The sequence below is a fragment of the Pocillopora damicornis genome, chromosome 9, assembly GCF_964200805.1.
Source record: "Pocillopora damicornis chromosome 9, jaPocDami1.2, whole genome shotgun sequence".
Lineage (NCBI taxonomy): Eukaryota > Metazoa > Cnidaria > Anthozoa > Scleractinia > Pocilloporidae > Pocillopora > Pocillopora damicornis.
Genome location: NC_142678.1, coordinates 22,077,944 through 22,096,538, shown reverse-complemented (window position 1 = coordinate 22,096,538; position 18,595 = coordinate 22,077,944). Strand labels below are relative to the sequence as shown.

Genomic DNA, 18,595 nt, shown 5'->3' with positions numbered 1-18,595 from the left:
CTCTTGGTTTCTCTATAATCCTTTAAAATACTGTGCACTACATCTTGGAACATTTTCCTTCACTAATTATAGGCTGTTATCACACGGAACCAGCTGTCAAACGTTATTCAACAAATAACGCTATTTCAGTATTTGCTTTCCAGTCATTTGCTTAATTTTATTGCCTTTTTAATTCAGATCACGCCTCGCAGGGGAAGAAAATAACAAACTACAAAATAAAGACGGTATATACATTACTGAGTTGGATTTAGTTCTGCATGAGGAACAGATCCAAAAGATTTTTCCCACAGTAAAAACTTCTTTCCTTACTCGCTTATTAACTTTTTTCCTGTCTTTATTTATTTATTTTTTATTTTATAAAAGCTGTTAGCAAAGTTGAATCAGATTCTCTTTCCCTCAGTAACTGGATTTAAGCAGCTCCGTACCTGTGTTCCATTTATCGTTGCGGTCACGTTCACCGACATTTGATATCCTATTTTCGAAACTCCATGTAAGTGTTGCTAATGTTTTACCAGTATGAGCACCTGTTTAAATTAACGAGGCCAAATTAAAAACTTTCTTACATTGTATTCTTACCAGAAGTAAGCAATATATGATGCCCCGTAAATGTTTCCTCACGAAACAAAGTTGGTGATTGAGCGTTCGGAATCTAGAAAATTTGGATTAATACATCTGATCTGGTCTAATAATTAATAAATCTGATATGGTCTAATCTACGATAAAGTGATTGATAAAATGATAAGTTTCTCCCTGTGTTCTGTATAGTATGTAGTGTTGATGTTCTTTACTTTTCATAATGATGTATTTAATTTAGTTTCAGTTCAGTTTACAAAAAATTGTTATTATACTCCAAAGCGGCTGCCATGATACATTGCATCTTTAGTAGCCCTGGCAACTCACTCAGCAGCCGAGGAGATTCTTAAGACCTTGGCCATAATTTCCACTGAAAATAAAACAGATGCAGGGGTTCATAGCGCTATTTGTTCGACTCAGTAGCAGAGCAACTTGCTCTAATAACTGTTTGAATCCACAGGACATTGTAGCATTGTTTTCATCTGCAAACATACGTACTAATGCAAAAATACTGAATGGAATCCAGCATACAGCGAACCCTAACACAATAGCAATGGAAAGCTTCAGCGCATTTCTCTCCCTTCTCAAGCGCTGAATTTGAGCGTTCATTGAGTGTTCGCCTGGTCCTCTCTGGGACTTCAGTTTCAAAAAAATGGCAAGATATAGAATAAACATCAGAACGAAGGGAATATAAAAAAAATGCAATAAAAAGTGCCATAAAGTATTTTGTCACCGAGGAGGAGTCAAAAACACGCATCCATTGCCGCACACACTTGTACTCATGATCATATTCGACCAGCTTGAACGCGACCAGATACGGGATGAATGAAGCCATGGCGATGATCCACGTGGCGAGAATAAAGAAGCGGTACAATTTTGAACTGAAGAGCGGGGAACGGAGGGGAAATACTACAGCTACAAATCGATCCACTGCTATTAGCACAAGGCTCTAAATTGACACAGCAGAGGAGAGATCGGCTGAAAAAGGAGCGAGCTTACACAAAACCTCGCCAAGATGGCCTCCAATGGGCCAATCATCGTCATGTATCTCTACTACAGTTTTCGGGATCAAGAATATCGGGAACAGTAGGTCTGACATAGCCATGTTCACAATTAGATAGTTGATGGGTTTTCGCATGGTTTTTGTCTTGTAAACAATTATTGCAATAAAGGAATTTCCAACCACAGAAATAATAAATATTACGCAGTAAGTAATTGTGTGCCCAATCCTCAATGCTGTGGGATTATAGCAGTTCAACGGCTGAGTTGCATTCATTGTTGCGCTCAAGTTCGTGGACATTTCGTAGACGCGTTCTTCAGTCACCGTTAAAGTCAAGTATTATCTTATGGAAGTCACAAACACCTCTATTTGTATTACCGCTTGCTGTGAAAGTGATGTGAAAATTTGAATATTTTATTTTGATGATGCACACTGAAACCAATTATTTAAGGTCTTTATTTGGGTTTGTTGTCATAGATCACGAAATTTTCTTTTGTATTTTCCAGTTAATAGCTGTTTTTAAAATTGCCGTCGGCAACTATGGTGGAGCCGGAAAGAAGGAGAAATCTAGAAGAAAGTTTCACAGTTTTCTACGTTATCACCCGCTAATTCGTTACAAGTCCACGGGACACTTTTAAGACAAAATAAAAGCGCTTTAGGGCCTGAAAAAACCGAGTTCTAAGTTTTTTGAAATTTTTCTTTTATGGGAATTGGTTTATACACATAATAAGCTAAATATTTACGCCAAAAAAAATTTTGTGTCATGGGCACTTTAACTCTAATTACTTAGAATTCTTTAACGTATTTCGGCAGGTTAAAAAAAGAAATTGTAAAAGGGATGTTTGAATTTTTAAATTGTTTGGGTTTGTTGCCATGGATCATGTCTTAAAGTGCCTGTGACGCGAATTTTTTTTTTGCATTTTCCGGTTAATAGCTGTTTTTAAAGTTAGAAATAATCGACCTTAGCGCCTAGAGAGTTCTCCTTGACCAATTTTATGTGCATTGAAAGTACGATTTGGCGGCCAAAAAGTACCGCCATTAAGCGCGCGGCCAAAACGATCATATTACATAGCTACGACGTAGAAAACTGTGAAGACACGTCGGCAACTATGGTGGAGCCGGAAAGTAGGAGAAATGTAGAAGAAAGTTTGACAGTTTTCTACGTTATCACCTGCTAATTCGTTACCAGTCCGCGGGACACTTTTAGAACAATTAAGACCACTGGGAGATTATCACTCATGAAGCATGATGAAGCACTCTTTACTTTAAGTGTTTGGGCTTAGCCTGTCAAAAGCTGCGTTCTAGCAAAACTCTCAGTAATGAAAGTCAATTTCAAAACATCAGCATAATCTATCAGGAAGGGATTGCAGTTTTCCGCCGACAATGAATTCTCATTTAAGTTCGTGGTTAAATCGACGTCGTGCATGTGCGTAAAACAAGGATCGCCGTATTTTTTCGAGTAAACGCCCTGGGTGCTTAATGCATTTTTAGACTTTCAGAGTAACCGCTTATTCGAGGAGGGCGCTTTTGTGATTTATTTCATTTTCAGCAAGTATTTAGTTTATTTCGTCACAAAATGATAAATAATAACAATACGTGAAGATGTACCATAGGCAATAAATTTCGAGATTGTAAGGAAATATTGAATAAGTTATACTCCTCTCAGAGGCTCTCAATCGGGTTAACCGTTAGGCATAAAACGGCCTAAAAGTTTAGCTGTAAGGCGGAAAAATTGGCAAATTTTAACCTTTAGTCGCAAAAAAAATTAACAGTAAAAATTTTCTTGGTAATCACAAAGAAAGGAAGTTAACCGCTAGCCGTAAAATGGCCGACATTTTACCCGTTAACCATCGCCTTCTGAAGAGCCTTCTCCTATACACCACGATTTTTTTTGCAAGCAGGGGGGTGGGGAGGGGGAAGCAGAAGTAGAGGGGAGGGCCCATAATCGAGGTGAGGCGTCAATCCAATAAATACGGAACTTGAGAGGAATAACCGTAATAACAATTTAGCTTATGAGAGAAAAACCAGTCCGCATAGCTTTTTTTGATGTTATTTATTTCATCTTGGATTTAAATCACTTTATTTTTCTCATCTAATTATAGCAGCTTATTGATCGAAAAAAGTCTTTCATTTTACAGGCTGAGTCTGAAATATTTAAAATGATTGTTATATAAACATTAAAGTCGGAAATCCTGAAACCACAGTTCAAACAACTATTGGGGCGTTTGAAGGAAACTAGCTTGCATGAGCAAACTGGACAAATGGTACCAAGAATTGTGCTCACGGAAGCTTCTTCTTTAATCAATTACGCGTTGCCGCTACAACGTTTACAGTATTTCCTTTCTGATTAACTCCAACTCTAAAGCTTCTTCTTTAATTTATTTCACGTTGCCGCTTCAACGTTTACAGTATTCCCTTTCTGTTTAAATTCAGCTCTAACTTTTTTCTTTAATTTATTACGTGTTGCCGCTGGCGTGTGTCTTAAGGAGATCCCACATTATCTCAACAACGTCTATTGTCACTTTGCCTGACCAGTTGAAAATACACACGGGCTGTCTTTTTTGGGGTGCCAAGTCAAAAATTTCAGAAGCAATATAGCGAGGCTCTTCTAAAAGGGATTACGAACAGTTTCAACAAGTCAGAAAGAGATGGCCAGAGTTGTAAAATGTGGAAAGTTTGCTGTCACCAAACAGTAAATGAGTTGATGGATGGGTTTCGCTGCACCAACTACTTCATAAGTGTAGTTATTAGAGAGCTTGAGCATCGACGGCAGACGCGGACGGCAGCCGCAAGTTAAAAGTTCTTATTCCTTACGGTCGATGAATTAGTATCAAATCGCGCCAGATTTAGTTTTATTCTTTCTCCTGTTGCTGCCCGCGTCTCAAAAATTTCTCTGCTCAAATTCTCTATAAATAGGGATAAAGAAACGGCGGGCATGTTCAGCCACATCAATGCGCGGATAAATCTAAACAGCATGCAGAAGGCTGGGGAGAAAACGATAACTAAGCAGCTTCGCCTGTAGGAAAACAACCGAAGAGATTCTTGAGACCTTGACGATAATTACCACTGAAGATAAAACAGATGCAAGGATTTATAGCACAGTACGAGCACCCCAGAAGAATGGCAATAGTTCTGAAGTATTGCATGCCACAAGATGACCATATGGCTATGTTTGATGAATAAAGGGACAGCAAGAAGTAGATGCTGAATGGCAACCAGCATACGGCAAACACCAAGACAATGGCAACGGACATTTTAAGAACATTTCTTTCTTTCTTCAAACGCCGTTCTCTTGCGTTAGCTGATTGTTCCCCTGGCATCTTCTGCGATTTAATTCTTAAGGCAATGGCAAAATAAAGCATGGAAATAGAAACCAAAGGGACATAGTTGGTAACAACGATCAATCCCAGTGTGTAGGTTTGCTGCGATACGGACTCTCCAAATGTATCAAAACAGCCCCTCTGGATACTCGACAACTTTCAGGGCGATCAAATATGGACAATGGACTGCCATGGCGATGATCCAAATGACGAGAATGAAGTACCGGCACTGCTTTGAACTAATCAGTGGGGAACGGAGAGGAAATACTACAGCCCCAAATCGATCCACTGCGATCAACAACAGGCTCTGATATGACACTAGAGTTGAGACATCTGTAGCGAAGGAACTCAGTTTACACGCCGCATGGCCAAGGGGACCGCCAACCAGCCAGTAGCTGGCCGTGTTTAACTCTACAAAAATTTTAGGAAAGAGGAAAATCGGGAACAACAGATCGGAGAGTGCCATGTTGACAATCAAAATGTTGATTGGTGTTCTCATAGTTTTCGTCCTATAGACAATTATTCCAATGAAGGTATTCGCAGCCAGCGACACAACAAATAGCAGACAGTAGGCGAAGGTTTGACCAATTCTTCTCGCTGTGGGGTTGAAGCAGCTCGACATGGACTGTGTTCCATTCACCATTGCTGTCACGTTTGCAGACATTTTTCGATACCAAGAGATCAGGTTTTTCTTCAGCCAACAGCCTTGCGGTGGGTACCTAAACTCGACTGGTTGAAAACACAGCCTATCCATCTTATATAGATCAAACTTTCACATGTTTAATTAATGAACATACCCGGAAAAATTCTAGAAAATCGACAGTCTTCACCTGAGACCTCTAACTAAGAAAAGTATGGTTGGAATCAGCTGTTGTCCGAAATTAAGCAAACGATATGCTTTTTCAAATATTGTCGGCAAAAGGGACAATTTTCTCAAGTTTATAAGCAGGAGCCCATCCTATATGAGTTTATATAATCATTATCAATATTGTTCCAATGACTCCAGAAATAGCCCAGCCACAGATGTTTACTGATATAGAATAACAGTTGACAGCTAGTGACGAAAAGATCTACAATCTTCTTTTCAATTCAGAGTTTATTTTTAATTATGTTGCCATCGAAAGTTTAATCCAGCCTCGAACTTACTGATTAGTCTTGTTGCTTAGTAAACTTATTGGAGTATTAAAGAAAATTTTCACGAAGTCGTAACAAAAAGGAAGGGTAGAGGACAATATAAGGCCGACTTCTTATGTGCGATAAAAAATGGTATGACTTCATAAGTCTTCTTTTCAATTCAGAATTTATTTTTAATTATGTTGCCATCGAAAGTTTAATTAGCCTGAGCTTGTTGCTCAGTAGACTGGTTGGAGTTTTAAAGAAAACTTTCACGAAGTTGTAATAAAAGGGAAGGAAACACCGGGACAAAGCCGATTTCCTGTATGCGAGAAAAATGGTATGGTTTCATAATTCACCAGGAGAACTTGTAATAATTTAACAAATTTACATGACAGAATTCATATGGCTTACAATGTAAATTTTTCCTTTAATCTTGTTTCTGTATTCGAGCAAAGATGATATCTCCATTGCTTTAACCGACTTAAACGATCGCATACACTCATTAACCTTCTGTGCTGCGGCGAGGCCATCTATTCAAAATGTAAACATCGTTGAGCAACAAAATTCAGTCCCCGCGGTAAAACCAAAGTACAGGTGATATGACTATCAAAGAAGAACAAAAGGACAAAAGAGTAAAAAAGGATAAATATCGGTTTCGATGAACCGTATCCCTGAAGTTGTTTTAAGAAAAGGATAATTTTCCTTTCTTTAACCAAGCTTTGGCACTGAGTAGTTCTCGGGGGGCTACCTTTAGTCTCAATAAACAAAACAAAGCTGATTACTGACAAATACCTTTCATTTACTTTCTTTAGTCCAACTTCTTTTACTGAGTTGGATCTAGTTTTCCATGAGGAACAGATCCAAATGATTTTTCCCATAGTAAAAACTTACTTACTCGCTTATTAACTTTTTCCTGTCTTTATTTTGTATTTTGTTATTTTATAAAAGCTGTAAGCAAGGGTTAATCCGATTCCCTTTCCCTCAGTAACTGGATTTAAGCAGCCCGGTACCTGTGTTCCATTCATCGTTGCGGTCACATTTGCCGACATTCAGCCAACAGCTCTGAACGCACTTTTTTTAAGTGAACGGCAGTGATGATCTGCATAGATATTATTATTGTTCTAAATTGCATACGTTAGCTTCTCCAGAAATTTAAGAATATCGACAGATGTACGCTGAACCTTCATTTTGATTAGCAAAAGTATCGCAACCGTAGTTACCTCAAATGAAATAGTTGGGAATGATCACATTTGGATAATTGTACTTTGAATAGAAATATCATAGGGCTCAGGATCAGTTTTAGAAAGTTCCATTTTCTCAGTCTATTTTCATCTCTTGACGTGTATGTAAACAGCTGGTAATTACAACATTCACTTTAAGTAAAGGAGAGACTTCCCTGAGAACTTGTTAGTTATCAATTTTTTTTATTTTGTGTCGTAAAAATTAGCTATAAAGAAGCGATACTACCTCGTGGAAAGAATCTGCCACAAAATAACGTGCATGTCCTTATTTATAAACATCTTTGTTAATTGCAACAGTATATTCGGTGTAAAACTGTAAAGGTTTTTTGACGCTTTCAATACACATCATAAATTTGTGCTTCAGTAACTTGATGCTGATTTTTGTATTTGTTAATTGATCGCTTGTTTGCTTACTATTTGCGTAAAAGACGATTGACGGATGTCAGTTTCCCACCCACAATGAGTCGTGAAAAACTTATATCAGCTAACAAAAAGCGAGGAATGTGTGTCAAGTTATGCGTATCTTTTCTTATATTATCTTCCCTTCGTTTAAAAACCATTTCAAGCACACTCATTCAAACAATATGTTAACTTGCTTTTAATTGTGAAAAAATGAGGATTTTAATTATACGTTTTCGGGTATAACAGGGCGGGGACGGGTTAAGTTTTCGTGAACGCAATGGTCATGAAAGAGCTGTGGTTACATAATGTGTTTTGTCTTTATTAACTGGAGGCTACATGTGATCAATTCGATCTTATTTTCTATCTGATCCTTTTACCTCTTGGGAAAATTTCAACGACAGCGCTCTACAAAAACATGTTTACAAAATATGTACCTAGAATTATAAATATCAAACTATCATTAAGCCATAATTATTCTAAATAATAGCTTAAGCCGTCATGCAAATTTTCTTAAAAATTCTTTGAGCTGCTAGTTAGGTATATACATGAAGTCGTGCGGTCTGAAGTGACTTTTTTCTGAGGATTTTGAAGATGTTGGTTTATTTCAACCTCCTTGGCCGGTCATTTTGAATAAGCAAGTACCAGAATACCAGTAGACAAGATATCTGTTTATTTTTTGTTTTTGCGGGGTCGATTGAGTTGTATCCCAACCTTTAAACCTCGTCTCAATGTCATTATTCAAAAGTAGTATTAATGAGCCCATTTTTGTTATATATCAGCAGTAAGGCTGATATATTGTGTATCTGCACCAGAAACATCGTAAGCAGGTGAGCTAACATGCAACAGCTCGGGGTCAAACTACAAAAAAGCATTTAGATCAACCAGAGAGAAATCAGCTAAAGAGATTCTTAAGGCCTCGACGATAATTTCCATTGAAAGCGAAACATATTAGTAATGGTAATGGGACCGAGTGGAGTCTAATAGTGGTCTGTAATCACACGAGTAATTAACAAAATCGAACAACTGCGAAGGGGGAGTCCGATTTGTTGAACATGAGAATGATTACACACAGAATTGGAAGACGAGAAGTGAAAACAACAACTTGAGAGAGATGCATTTAAATATTGAAGAGGAAAAACAAGCCATTTCTAAGGAAGGTAGTTCAACGCAAGACGTGATCTGAATCTAAAGGCAAACATGAATAAAGCACGCGATAGAATGGCGAGTACCGAAATAGAATAGTTTAGTGTTGTTGAATGACAGTTGACAGCTTGTCTCAGAATCATCACGTATAAGAAAGGAAGTTGTTCTAAAATAGAGAAGTTAAACGTGACTTTAACGGCAAATAGTATTGCAAAAGGTGACTATGCAACTTTTTCCGTCTGCTTTCAGCTTTTCGCACTTTTTAAAACGAAAAAAATTCATACAAGCCACGAACAAGATTATTGTTATTCTCTAATTTTACTTAAGATATTTTGGAGGATTACAGCATCTCCTTTGCTGTAAACGTCTTAAACGACCGCATACGCTCATCAACCTTCTGTGCTTCGGCGAGGACTCTTCAAAAGTAAACATCGCCGAGGGACAAATTTCAGTCCCCGCGGTGAAACCAAAGTGCAGGTGATATGACTATCAAAGAAGAACAAAAGGACGAAAGAGTAAAAAAGAATAAATATCGGTTTCGATGAACTGTATCTCTGAAGTTTTTTTAAGCAAACGATAATTTCCCTTTTTTTAACAAATCTTTGACTTTGAGCAGTTTTCAGAGAACTAACTATATTCTCAATAAACAAACAAAGCTGTTTACTAACAAATAATTTTCATTAACTTTCATTAACTGTCTTAAGCCAAACTTCTTTTACTGAGTCGGATTTACTTTTCCATCGTAAAAGCTTAGCCTATTGAAAGCTGCCTTTCTAGCAAAACTCTTGGTAATGAAGGTCAATTTCAAAACATCAGTATAATCTATCAGGAAGGGATTGCAGTTTTCCGCCGAATTCCTTTATAAGTTCGTGGTTTAATCGACCGCATGTATGTGCGTAAATCAAGGATTGCCGTATTTATTCGGGTAAACGTCCTGGGCTCTTAATAAATATTTTAGGCCCTCAGAGTGACCGCTTATTCGAGGTGGGTGCTTGTTTGATTTTATTCATTTTCAGCAAGTATTTAGTTTATTTCGCCACAAAATGATAAATAATAACAATACTCGAAGATGAACTATAGGCAGTGAATTTCGAGATTGTAAGGAAATATTGAATAAGTTATACTCTTCTTAGAGGCTCTCGATCGGGTTAACCGTTAGGCATAAAACGGCCTAAAAGTTTAGCCGTTAGGCGGAAAAATTGGCAAATTTTAACCTTTAGTCGCAAAAAAGTTAACAGTAAAAATTTTCTTGGTAATCACAAAGGAAGGAAGTTAACCGCTAGCCGTAAAATGGCCGAAATTTTAACCGTTAACCATCGCCTTCTAAAGAGCCTCCTCCTATACACTACGATTTTTTTTGCAAGCAGGGGGGTGGACAGGGGGAAGCAGAAGGAGAGGGGAGGGCCCATAATCGAGGTGAGGCGTCAATCCAATAAATACGGAACTTGAGAGGAATAACTGTAATAACAATTTAGCTTATGAGAGAAAAACCAGTCTGCATAGCTTTTTTTGATGTTATTTATTTCATCTTGAATTTAAATCAGACTTTATTTTTTCTCATCTAATTATAACAGCTTATTGATCGTCACTTTACAGGCTGAGTCTGAAATATTTAAAATGATCGTTATATAAACATTAAAACCGGAAATCCTGAAACCACAGTTCCAACAACCATTGGGGCGTTTGAAGGAAACTGGCTTGCATGAGCAAACTGGACAAATGGTACCAAGAATTGTGCTCACGGAAGCTTCTTCGTTAATCAATTACGCGTTGCCGCTACAACGTTTACAGTATTCCCTTTCTGATTAACTCCAACTCTAAAGCTTCTTCTTTAATTTATTACACGTTGCCGCTACAACGTTTACAGTATTTCCTTTCTGATTAACTCCAACTCTAAAGCTTCTTCTTTAATTTATTTCACGTTGCCGCTTCAACGTTTACAGTATTCCCTTTCTGTTTAAATTCAGCTCTAAAGTTTTTCTTTAATTTATTACGCGTTGCCGCTGGCGTGTGTCTTAAGGAGATCCCACATTATCTCAACAACGTCTATTGTCACTTTGCCCTGACCAGTTGAAAATACATACGGGCCGTCTTTTTTCGGGTGCCAAGTCAAAAATTTCAGAAACAATATAGCGAGGCTCTTCTAAAAGGGATTACGAACAGTTTCAACAAGTCAGAAAGAGATGGCCAGAGTTGTAAAATGTGGAAAGTTTGCTGTCACCAAACAGTAAATCAGTTGATGGATGGGTTTCGCTGCACCAACTACTTCATAAGTGTAGTTATTAGAGAGCTTGAGCATCGACGGCAGCCGCAAGTTAAAAGTTCTTATTCCTTACGGTCGATAAATTAGTATCAAATCGCGCCAGGTTTTAGTTTTATTCTTTCTCCTGTTGCTGCCCGCGTCTCAAAAATTTCTCTGCTCAAATTCTCTATAAATAGGGATAAAGAAACGGCGGGCATGTTCAGCCACATCAATGCGCGGATAAATCCAAACAGCATGCAGAAGGCTGGGGAGAAAACGATAACTAAGCAGCTTCGCCTGTAGGAAAACAACCGAAGAGATTCTTGAGACCTTGACGATAACTACCACTGAAGATAAAACAGATGCAAGGATTTACAGCACAGTACGAGCGCGCCATAAGAAAGGCAATAATTTTAAAGTATTCCATGCCACAAGATGACCTCATAGCCATGTTTGATGAATAATGGAACAGCAAGGAGTAGATGCTGAGTGGCAACCAGCATACGGCGAACACCAGGACAATGGCAACGGACATATTAAGAACATTTCTTTCTTTCTTCAAACGCCGTTCTCTTGCGTTAGCTGATTGCTTCCCTGGAATATTCTGCGATTTAATTTTTAAGGAAATGACAAAATAAAGTATGGAAATCAAAACCAAAGGGACATAGATGGTAACAACGATCAATCCCAGTACGTAGGTTTGCTGCGATAGGGACTCTCCAAATATGTCATTCCGCTGCCACCGACAAAACAGCCCTTCTGAATACTCAAGAACTGTAAAGGCGATCAAATATGGGCAATGGACTGCCATGGCGATGATCCAAATGACGAGAATGAAGTACCGGCACTGCTTTGAACTGATCAGTGGGGAACGGAGAGGAAATACTACAGCTACAAATCGATCCACTGCGATCAACAACAGGCTCTGAATTGACACTAGAGTTAAGACATCTGCAGCGAAGGAACTCAGTTTACACGCCGCATGGCCAAGGGGACCGCCAACCAGCCAGTGGCCGGCCGTGTTTAACTCTACAAAAATTTTAGGAAAGAGGAAAATCGGGAACAACAGATCGGAGAGTGCCATGTTTACTATCAAAATGTTGATTGGTGTTCTCATAGTTTTCGTCCTATAGACAATTATTCCAATGAAGGTATTCGCAGCCAGCGACACAACAAATAGCAGACAGTAGGCGAAGGTTCCTCCAATTCTTCTCGCTGTGGGGTTGAAGCAACTCGACATGGACTGTGTTCTATTCACCATTGCTGTCACGTTTGCAGACATTTTTCGATACCAAGAGATCAGGTTTTTCTTTAGCCAACAGCCTTGCGGTGGGTACCTAAACTCGACTGGATGAAAACACAGCCTATCCATCTTATATAGATCAAACTTTCACATGTTTAATCAATGAACATACCTAGGAAAATTCTCGAAAATCGACAGTCTTCACCTGAGACCTCTAACTAAGAAAAGTATGGTTGGAATCAGCTGTTGTCCGAAATTAAGCAATCGATATGCTTTTTCAAATATTGTCGGCAAAAGGGACAATTTCTCAAGTTTATAAGCAGGAGCCCATCTTATATGAGTTTATATAATCATTATCAATATTGTTCTAATGGCTCCAGAAATAGCCCAGCCGCAGATGTTTACTGATATAGAATAACGGTTGACAGCTGGTAGCGAAAAGATCTACAATCTTCTTTTCAATTCAGAGTTTATTTTTAATTATGTTGCCATCGAAAGTTTAATCCAGCCTCGAACTTACTGATTAGTCTTGTTGCTTAGTAAACTTATTGGAGTATTAAAGAAAATTTTCACGAAGTCGTAACAAAAAGGAAGGGTAGAGGACAATATAAGGCCGACTTCTTATGTGCGATAAAAAATGGTATGGCTTCATAAGTCTTCTTTTCAATTCAGAATTCATTTTTAATTATGTTGCCATCGGAAGTTTAATTAGCCTGAGCTTGTTGCTCAGTAGACTGGTTGGAGTTTTAAAGAAAACTTTCAGGAAGTTATAATAAAAGGGAAGGAAACACCGGGACAAAGCCGATTTCCTATATGCGAGAAAAATGGTATGGTTTCATAATTCACCAGGAGAACTTGTAATAATTTAACAAATTTACATGACAGAATTCATATGGCTTACGATGTAAATTTTTCCTTTAATCTTGTTTCTGTATTCGAGCAAAGATGATATCTCCATTGCTTTAACCGACTTAAACGATCGCATACACTCATTAACCTTCTGTGCCTCGGCGAGGCCATCTATTCAAAATGTAAACATCGTTGAGCAACAAAATTCAGTCCCCGCGGTAAAACCGAAGTACAGGTGATATGACTATCAAAGAAGAACAAAAGGACAAAAGAGTAAAAAAGGATAAATATCGGTTTCGATGAACCGTATCCATGAAGTTGTTTTAAGAAAAGGATAATTTTCCTTTCTTTAACCAAGCTTTGGCACTGAGTAGTTCTCGGGGGGCTACCTTTAGTCTCAATAAACGAAACAAAGCCGATTACTGACAAATAACTTTTATTTACTTTCTTTAGTCCAACTTCTTTTACTGAGTTGGATCTAGTTTTCCATGAGGAACAGATCCAAATGATTTTTCCCATAGTAAAAACTTCTTTCTTACTCGCTTATTACCTTTTTTCCTGTCTTTATTTTGTATTTTGTTATTTTATAAAAGCTGTAAGCAAAGTTGAATTCGATTCTCTTTCCCTCAGTAACTGGATTTAAGTAGCTCGTTACCTGTGTTCCATTCATCGTTGCGATCACATTGCCGACATTCAGCCAACAGCTCTGAACGCCCTTTTTTTAAGTGAACGCAGTAATGATTTGCATAGATATTATTATTGTTCTAAATTTCATACGTTAGCTTCTCCAGAAATTTAAGAATATCGACAGATGTACCTGAACCTTCATTTTGATTAGCAAAAGTATCTACAACTGTAGTTACCTCGGATGAAAGAGTTGGGAATGATCTCATTTGGATAATTCTACTTTAAATAGAAATATCATCGGCCTCAGGACAGTTTTAGAAAGTTCCATTTTCTCAGTCTATTTTCATCTCTTGACGTGTATGTAAACAGCTGGTAATTACAACATTCAGTTTAAGGAAAGGAGAGACTTCCCTGAGAATTTATTAGTTATCGCATTTTTTATTTTGTTTCGTAAAAAATTAGCTGTAAAGAAGCGATACTACCTCGTGGAAAGAGTCTGCCACAAAATAACATGCATGTCCTTATTTATAAACATCTTTGTTAATTGCTACAGTATTTTCGGCGTAAAACTGTAAAGGTTTTTGTACGCTTTCAATACGTATCATAAATTTGTGCTTTAGTTACTTGATGCTGATTTTTGTATTTTTTAATTGACCGCTTGTTTGCATACTATTTTTGTACCAGACGATTGACGGATTTCAGTTTCCAAGCCAGAATGAGTCGTGAAAAACTAATATCAGCTAACAAAAAGCGAGGAATGTTTGTGCGAGAACGGCCTGGTAATTGAGGAGCGGGAAACGGGGAAAAAATGAAGTTAAAATGAAAGCTGGCTGTTTTCTTCCCCTGCGAGGCGTGATCTAAATAAAAAAGGCAATAAAACTTAAGCAAACGACTGGAAAGCAAAAACTGAAATAGCGTTATTTGTTGAATAACGTTTGACAGCTGGTTTCATGTGATGACAGCTTATAATAAGTAAAGGAAAATGTTATAGAATGTAGTATGCAGTATGTTAGAGGATCACAGAGAAACCAAGAGATTCTTTTGAGAAAAAACCTTATTAAACTGAAAAATTTAATTTTGCCGTTTTCCGTTGCCATAAACGACCGCATAAACGCACTTATGTTAAGTGCTCTGGTGAGGTCATTTATTCAAGGTGTAAATATCACTGAGCGACAAATGTCATGCACTCCCAAAGGTAAAAGCAAATTACAAAGTGGAGGTGATATGAGTGCTAATGAAGGAATTGATGAAGTTTAAAAAGCGCAACATTTCTTTCAATTCTAGATCAATTTTGTTTTCTCAATTCAGTCAACCCCAATGTCCCCATGTATTTCTTTGACATCTCCTTTTATTTCTCATGCCAAAGAATAAACAGATGTTGTTCTTTCTATTGCTCTAAATATAATTTCATCCCTTCGTTTAAACCTATTTCAAGCACACTCATTCAAACAATAAGTTAACTTTCTTCTCATTGTGAAAAAAGAGGATTTTAATTATGTGTTTTCTGGTATATATAACAAGGCGAGGTCGGGTTAATTTTTCGCGAACACAAAAGTCATGAAAGGGTTGTGGTTATGTAATATGTTTTGTCTTTATTTACTGGATGCTACATGTGATCAATTCGATCTTATTTTTTTATCTGATCCTTTAACCTCTTGGAAAAATTTCAACGACAGCGCTCTACAAAAAGTGTTTACAAAATATGTACCTAGAATTATATATATCAAACGATCATTAAGCCATAATTATTCTAAATAACGTTTTAAGCCGTCATAAAAATTTTCTTAAAAATTCTTTGAGTTGCCAGTTAGGTATAGACACGAGGTCTTGCGGTCTGAAGTGAGTTTTTCTAAGGAGTTTGAAGATCCTGGTTTATTTCAACTTCCTTAACCGGTCATTTTGAATTAATAAGTGCCAGAATACCAGTAGACAAGATATTTTATATATATATATTTTTTAGCGGGGTCGATTGAGTTGTATCCCAATCTTTAAACTTCGTTCGTGACTATTCAAAGAAGGAGTTTCACTTCAAAGTCGTATTAATTAGCCCATTTCTGTTATATATCAGCAGTAAAGCTGACATATTGTGTACCTGCACCAGAAACATCGTAAGCTAGTGAGCGAACATGCAACAGCTCGGGGGCTCAAACTACAACATAGCATATGGGTCAACCAGAAAGAACTGCCAGCTGTCCAACTGTCAGCTTAATCAATAAGTCGCTTTCTGCTCAAAGACTTTCGAAATTCTTGTAACGGTGACAGCTTTTCAATCGACGTATTCCGGCCATTTATATCGTGTAAAGCTGCTCCATAAAATATTTAGCATTTTCTCTCTTTCGGTTTAAAAAGCATCTAGGTCAACCAGAAAGAAATCAGCTAAAGAGACTCTTAAAGCCTTGATGAAACCCCGACGGCAAATTTAGAATTCAATACCGCTCTCATACGTTATGCTGAAGTTGAGATGTGGCGCTGTAGGTGACGGTAAACATATCTACCCATTTGTAGACTTCGCAAAACCCCAACTAAAAATATAAATTCATTTGTTAAACTACATGTTCTTGCCGTTAGGATTGTTTAAGGTTAAAATGTATCACGTTTTGAAATACAACATGTATAGTAGTTTCCCGATTCCAGTTCACATATTAAGATCTTTCGTGGTACGAATTGATGGTTTCAGTAATTTTTATTTTTCTCAGTGGTCATTTGGTTGTAAGAAGTTTGTGAACTGAGCACGTCAATGGAAAAAGACCCCCTATGGATGTTTGCATTGAAAACGCCACTTAATAACTGTCTTTTGAAAGACCTCCCGATGAAATATGTCGGTATTGACACATAATTTTTATGCACAGGGCTCAACCCTAGTTAGCGATTTGAATCCGATAAGCTTGTGCGTGATGGTACTTTGTTCACGAAACTTTCCTTCAGCTGAGCGGATCATTTAAGTTTAGCGCCAACTGAAATGACTAGTGCTGGAAAAGATCAATCTTAGAAATTGAAGTTCCATTTTCTTCTTGATTCATGTTGTGACTGTTTTGAAATGACTTTTTAGATAATAACAAACCTTTCATTCGCCCTATTTAACTACAAAAACAATACCTACAAAACAACCTTACGGTAAATTATCTCTGTCATAATAACTTAATTAATCGGTCTTTATCTTCAAATACCTTTGCATATTGCGAGACTACTTTTCGTGTAAACATTCTTTTTTGGGAATTTCCAACTGTCAGCTCACTTTCTATTTAACGAATTTCGAAATTCTTTTAACGGTGACAGCTTTTTGATCAAAGTATTCCGGCCATTTGTATCGTAAAGCCGCTCTGTAAAAATTTTGCATTTTCTTTCTTTCGATTTAAAAAGCATAATAGCAAATGGAGATAAATAGTTGACTTAAACGACTGCATAAGCTCATCAACCATATGTGCCTCGGCGAGTCCATCTAGTCAAAATGTAAACATCGCCGTGCGGCAAATTTCAGTCTCCGCGGTAAAACCAAAGTACAGGTGATATGACTATCAAAGAAGAACAAAAAGACGAAAGAGTAAAAAAAAGCCTCGATGAACCGCATCCCTGAGGTTGTTTTAGGCAAACGATAATTTCCCTTATTTTAACCAATCTTTGGCTCTGAACCCAACTTTTAAAATAAGAAAAACTGCATGAACAGACGAAGCAGCGTAATTTTGCTTGAATTATTTAGTTTATATTGAAGTCCATTCAGACAGGAATACGCTTCTTGCTTTATGTCTTGTACATCTTTTCGGGGAGTTAATTTCACTAACTTGTTAATTTATTTTCGTCACCAAAACTCCCATAAAGTTTCTTGAGTTTAACAAGATTTTTCGTTATAAAAAATTAAGCTTTTATACCTGGCTTCTTATCTTCTTCTGATTTTTTGACATGCCGCTGAATGCAAATGAGCGATCAGTTTCAAGAGGGACCAATGAACGTCTTTATCATCATAGTTTTTAAAAACATCAAACTGACAATCGACAAAGTTCACCTTTGTTATTCAACTGAGAACTTTTACTAAAAAGATATTTTTTTACTGTTAACTTGACTTTCCTTAAGTTCTGATTAAAACGGTCAGTACTAAATTTATCCTTGATTGCGACTGATGAGCATTTTATAGTGCGGGGCTTAGCTACGGCGGCGCAATCTGATTAGCCCTTGGCGCTATGGAGAAGCAAATGAAGGGATTTTTAGGACCCTGGCGGTAATGTCCAATGGAAATAAAACAAATGCAGGGGCTTACAGCACAGTATGAGTACATCAAAAATCGGACAATCTCCGTGAAATATTAAAATCCACAAGACCATATCACTGTTTTGTCTGATGAATAGATAATGTTACTTTTTCCATCAGAAGCATTTGGGAAATTTTCATACAATTACACGAGAGCAAATTTCCAACACAGATGACTTTATTTCACAGATCTGACATTTTCTCGATTCTGACGGCCAAAGTGTAAAGGAAAAAGAAATTTTTAAAATTCGTTCCCCATTATGCTTCATGAAAACTGGGTGTTATCTGAAGCCTCTAATAAGAAACAATTAAGTTCTGTTTGTCTCTATTTGAACATGTTTATATCTTTTCGTCTGTCTTTATTTAATTTGAATATGTTTATATCACTGTCATGTATGAAATCTTAATTAGAATTATAGAGGGGGGGGGGATAAAGTGTTAAAGAATCCGTGATCTCTTTCATCTCATTAACCAATCATGATTGCTCGACAATCTTGTACTTAATAAGTGTAAATCCAAAAGATTTTTCCCCATGGTAAAAACTCCTTCCTTACTCGCTTATTAATTTTTTCCCAAAAAAGTCACTTCAGACCGCAC

General features: G+C 37.3%; 1 protein-coding gene and 2 pseudogenes across 2 annotated transcripts; all 3 read right to left on the bottom strand.

The window, feature by feature from the left end:
* Positions 1 to 900: 900 nt before the first annotated feature.
* On the bottom strand, positions 901 to 1,873 carry LOC149040707 (QRFP-like peptide receptor; annotated as a pseudogene). The gene has a single exon (XR_016179600.1). The product of XR_016179600.1 is annotated as a QRFP-like peptide receptor (transcript).
* A 2,702-nt stretch (positions 1,874 to 4,575) lies between these two features.
* LOC149040706 (RYamide receptor-like) lies at positions 4,576 to 5,647 on the bottom strand (annotated as a pseudogene).
* A 5,258-nt stretch (positions 5,648 to 10,905) lies between these two features.
* LOC149040705 (RYamide receptor-like) lies at positions 10,906 to 12,334 on the bottom strand. Its single transcript, XM_089181735.1, has one exon. The coding sequence runs from the start codon at positions 12,317 to 12,319 to the stop codon at positions 11,321 to 11,323; it is 999 nt and encodes a 332-aa protein (XP_089037861.1). The 5' UTR covers positions 12,320 to 12,334; the 3' UTR covers positions 10,906 to 11,320.
* Positions 12,335 to 18,595: the final 6,261 nt, after the last annotated feature.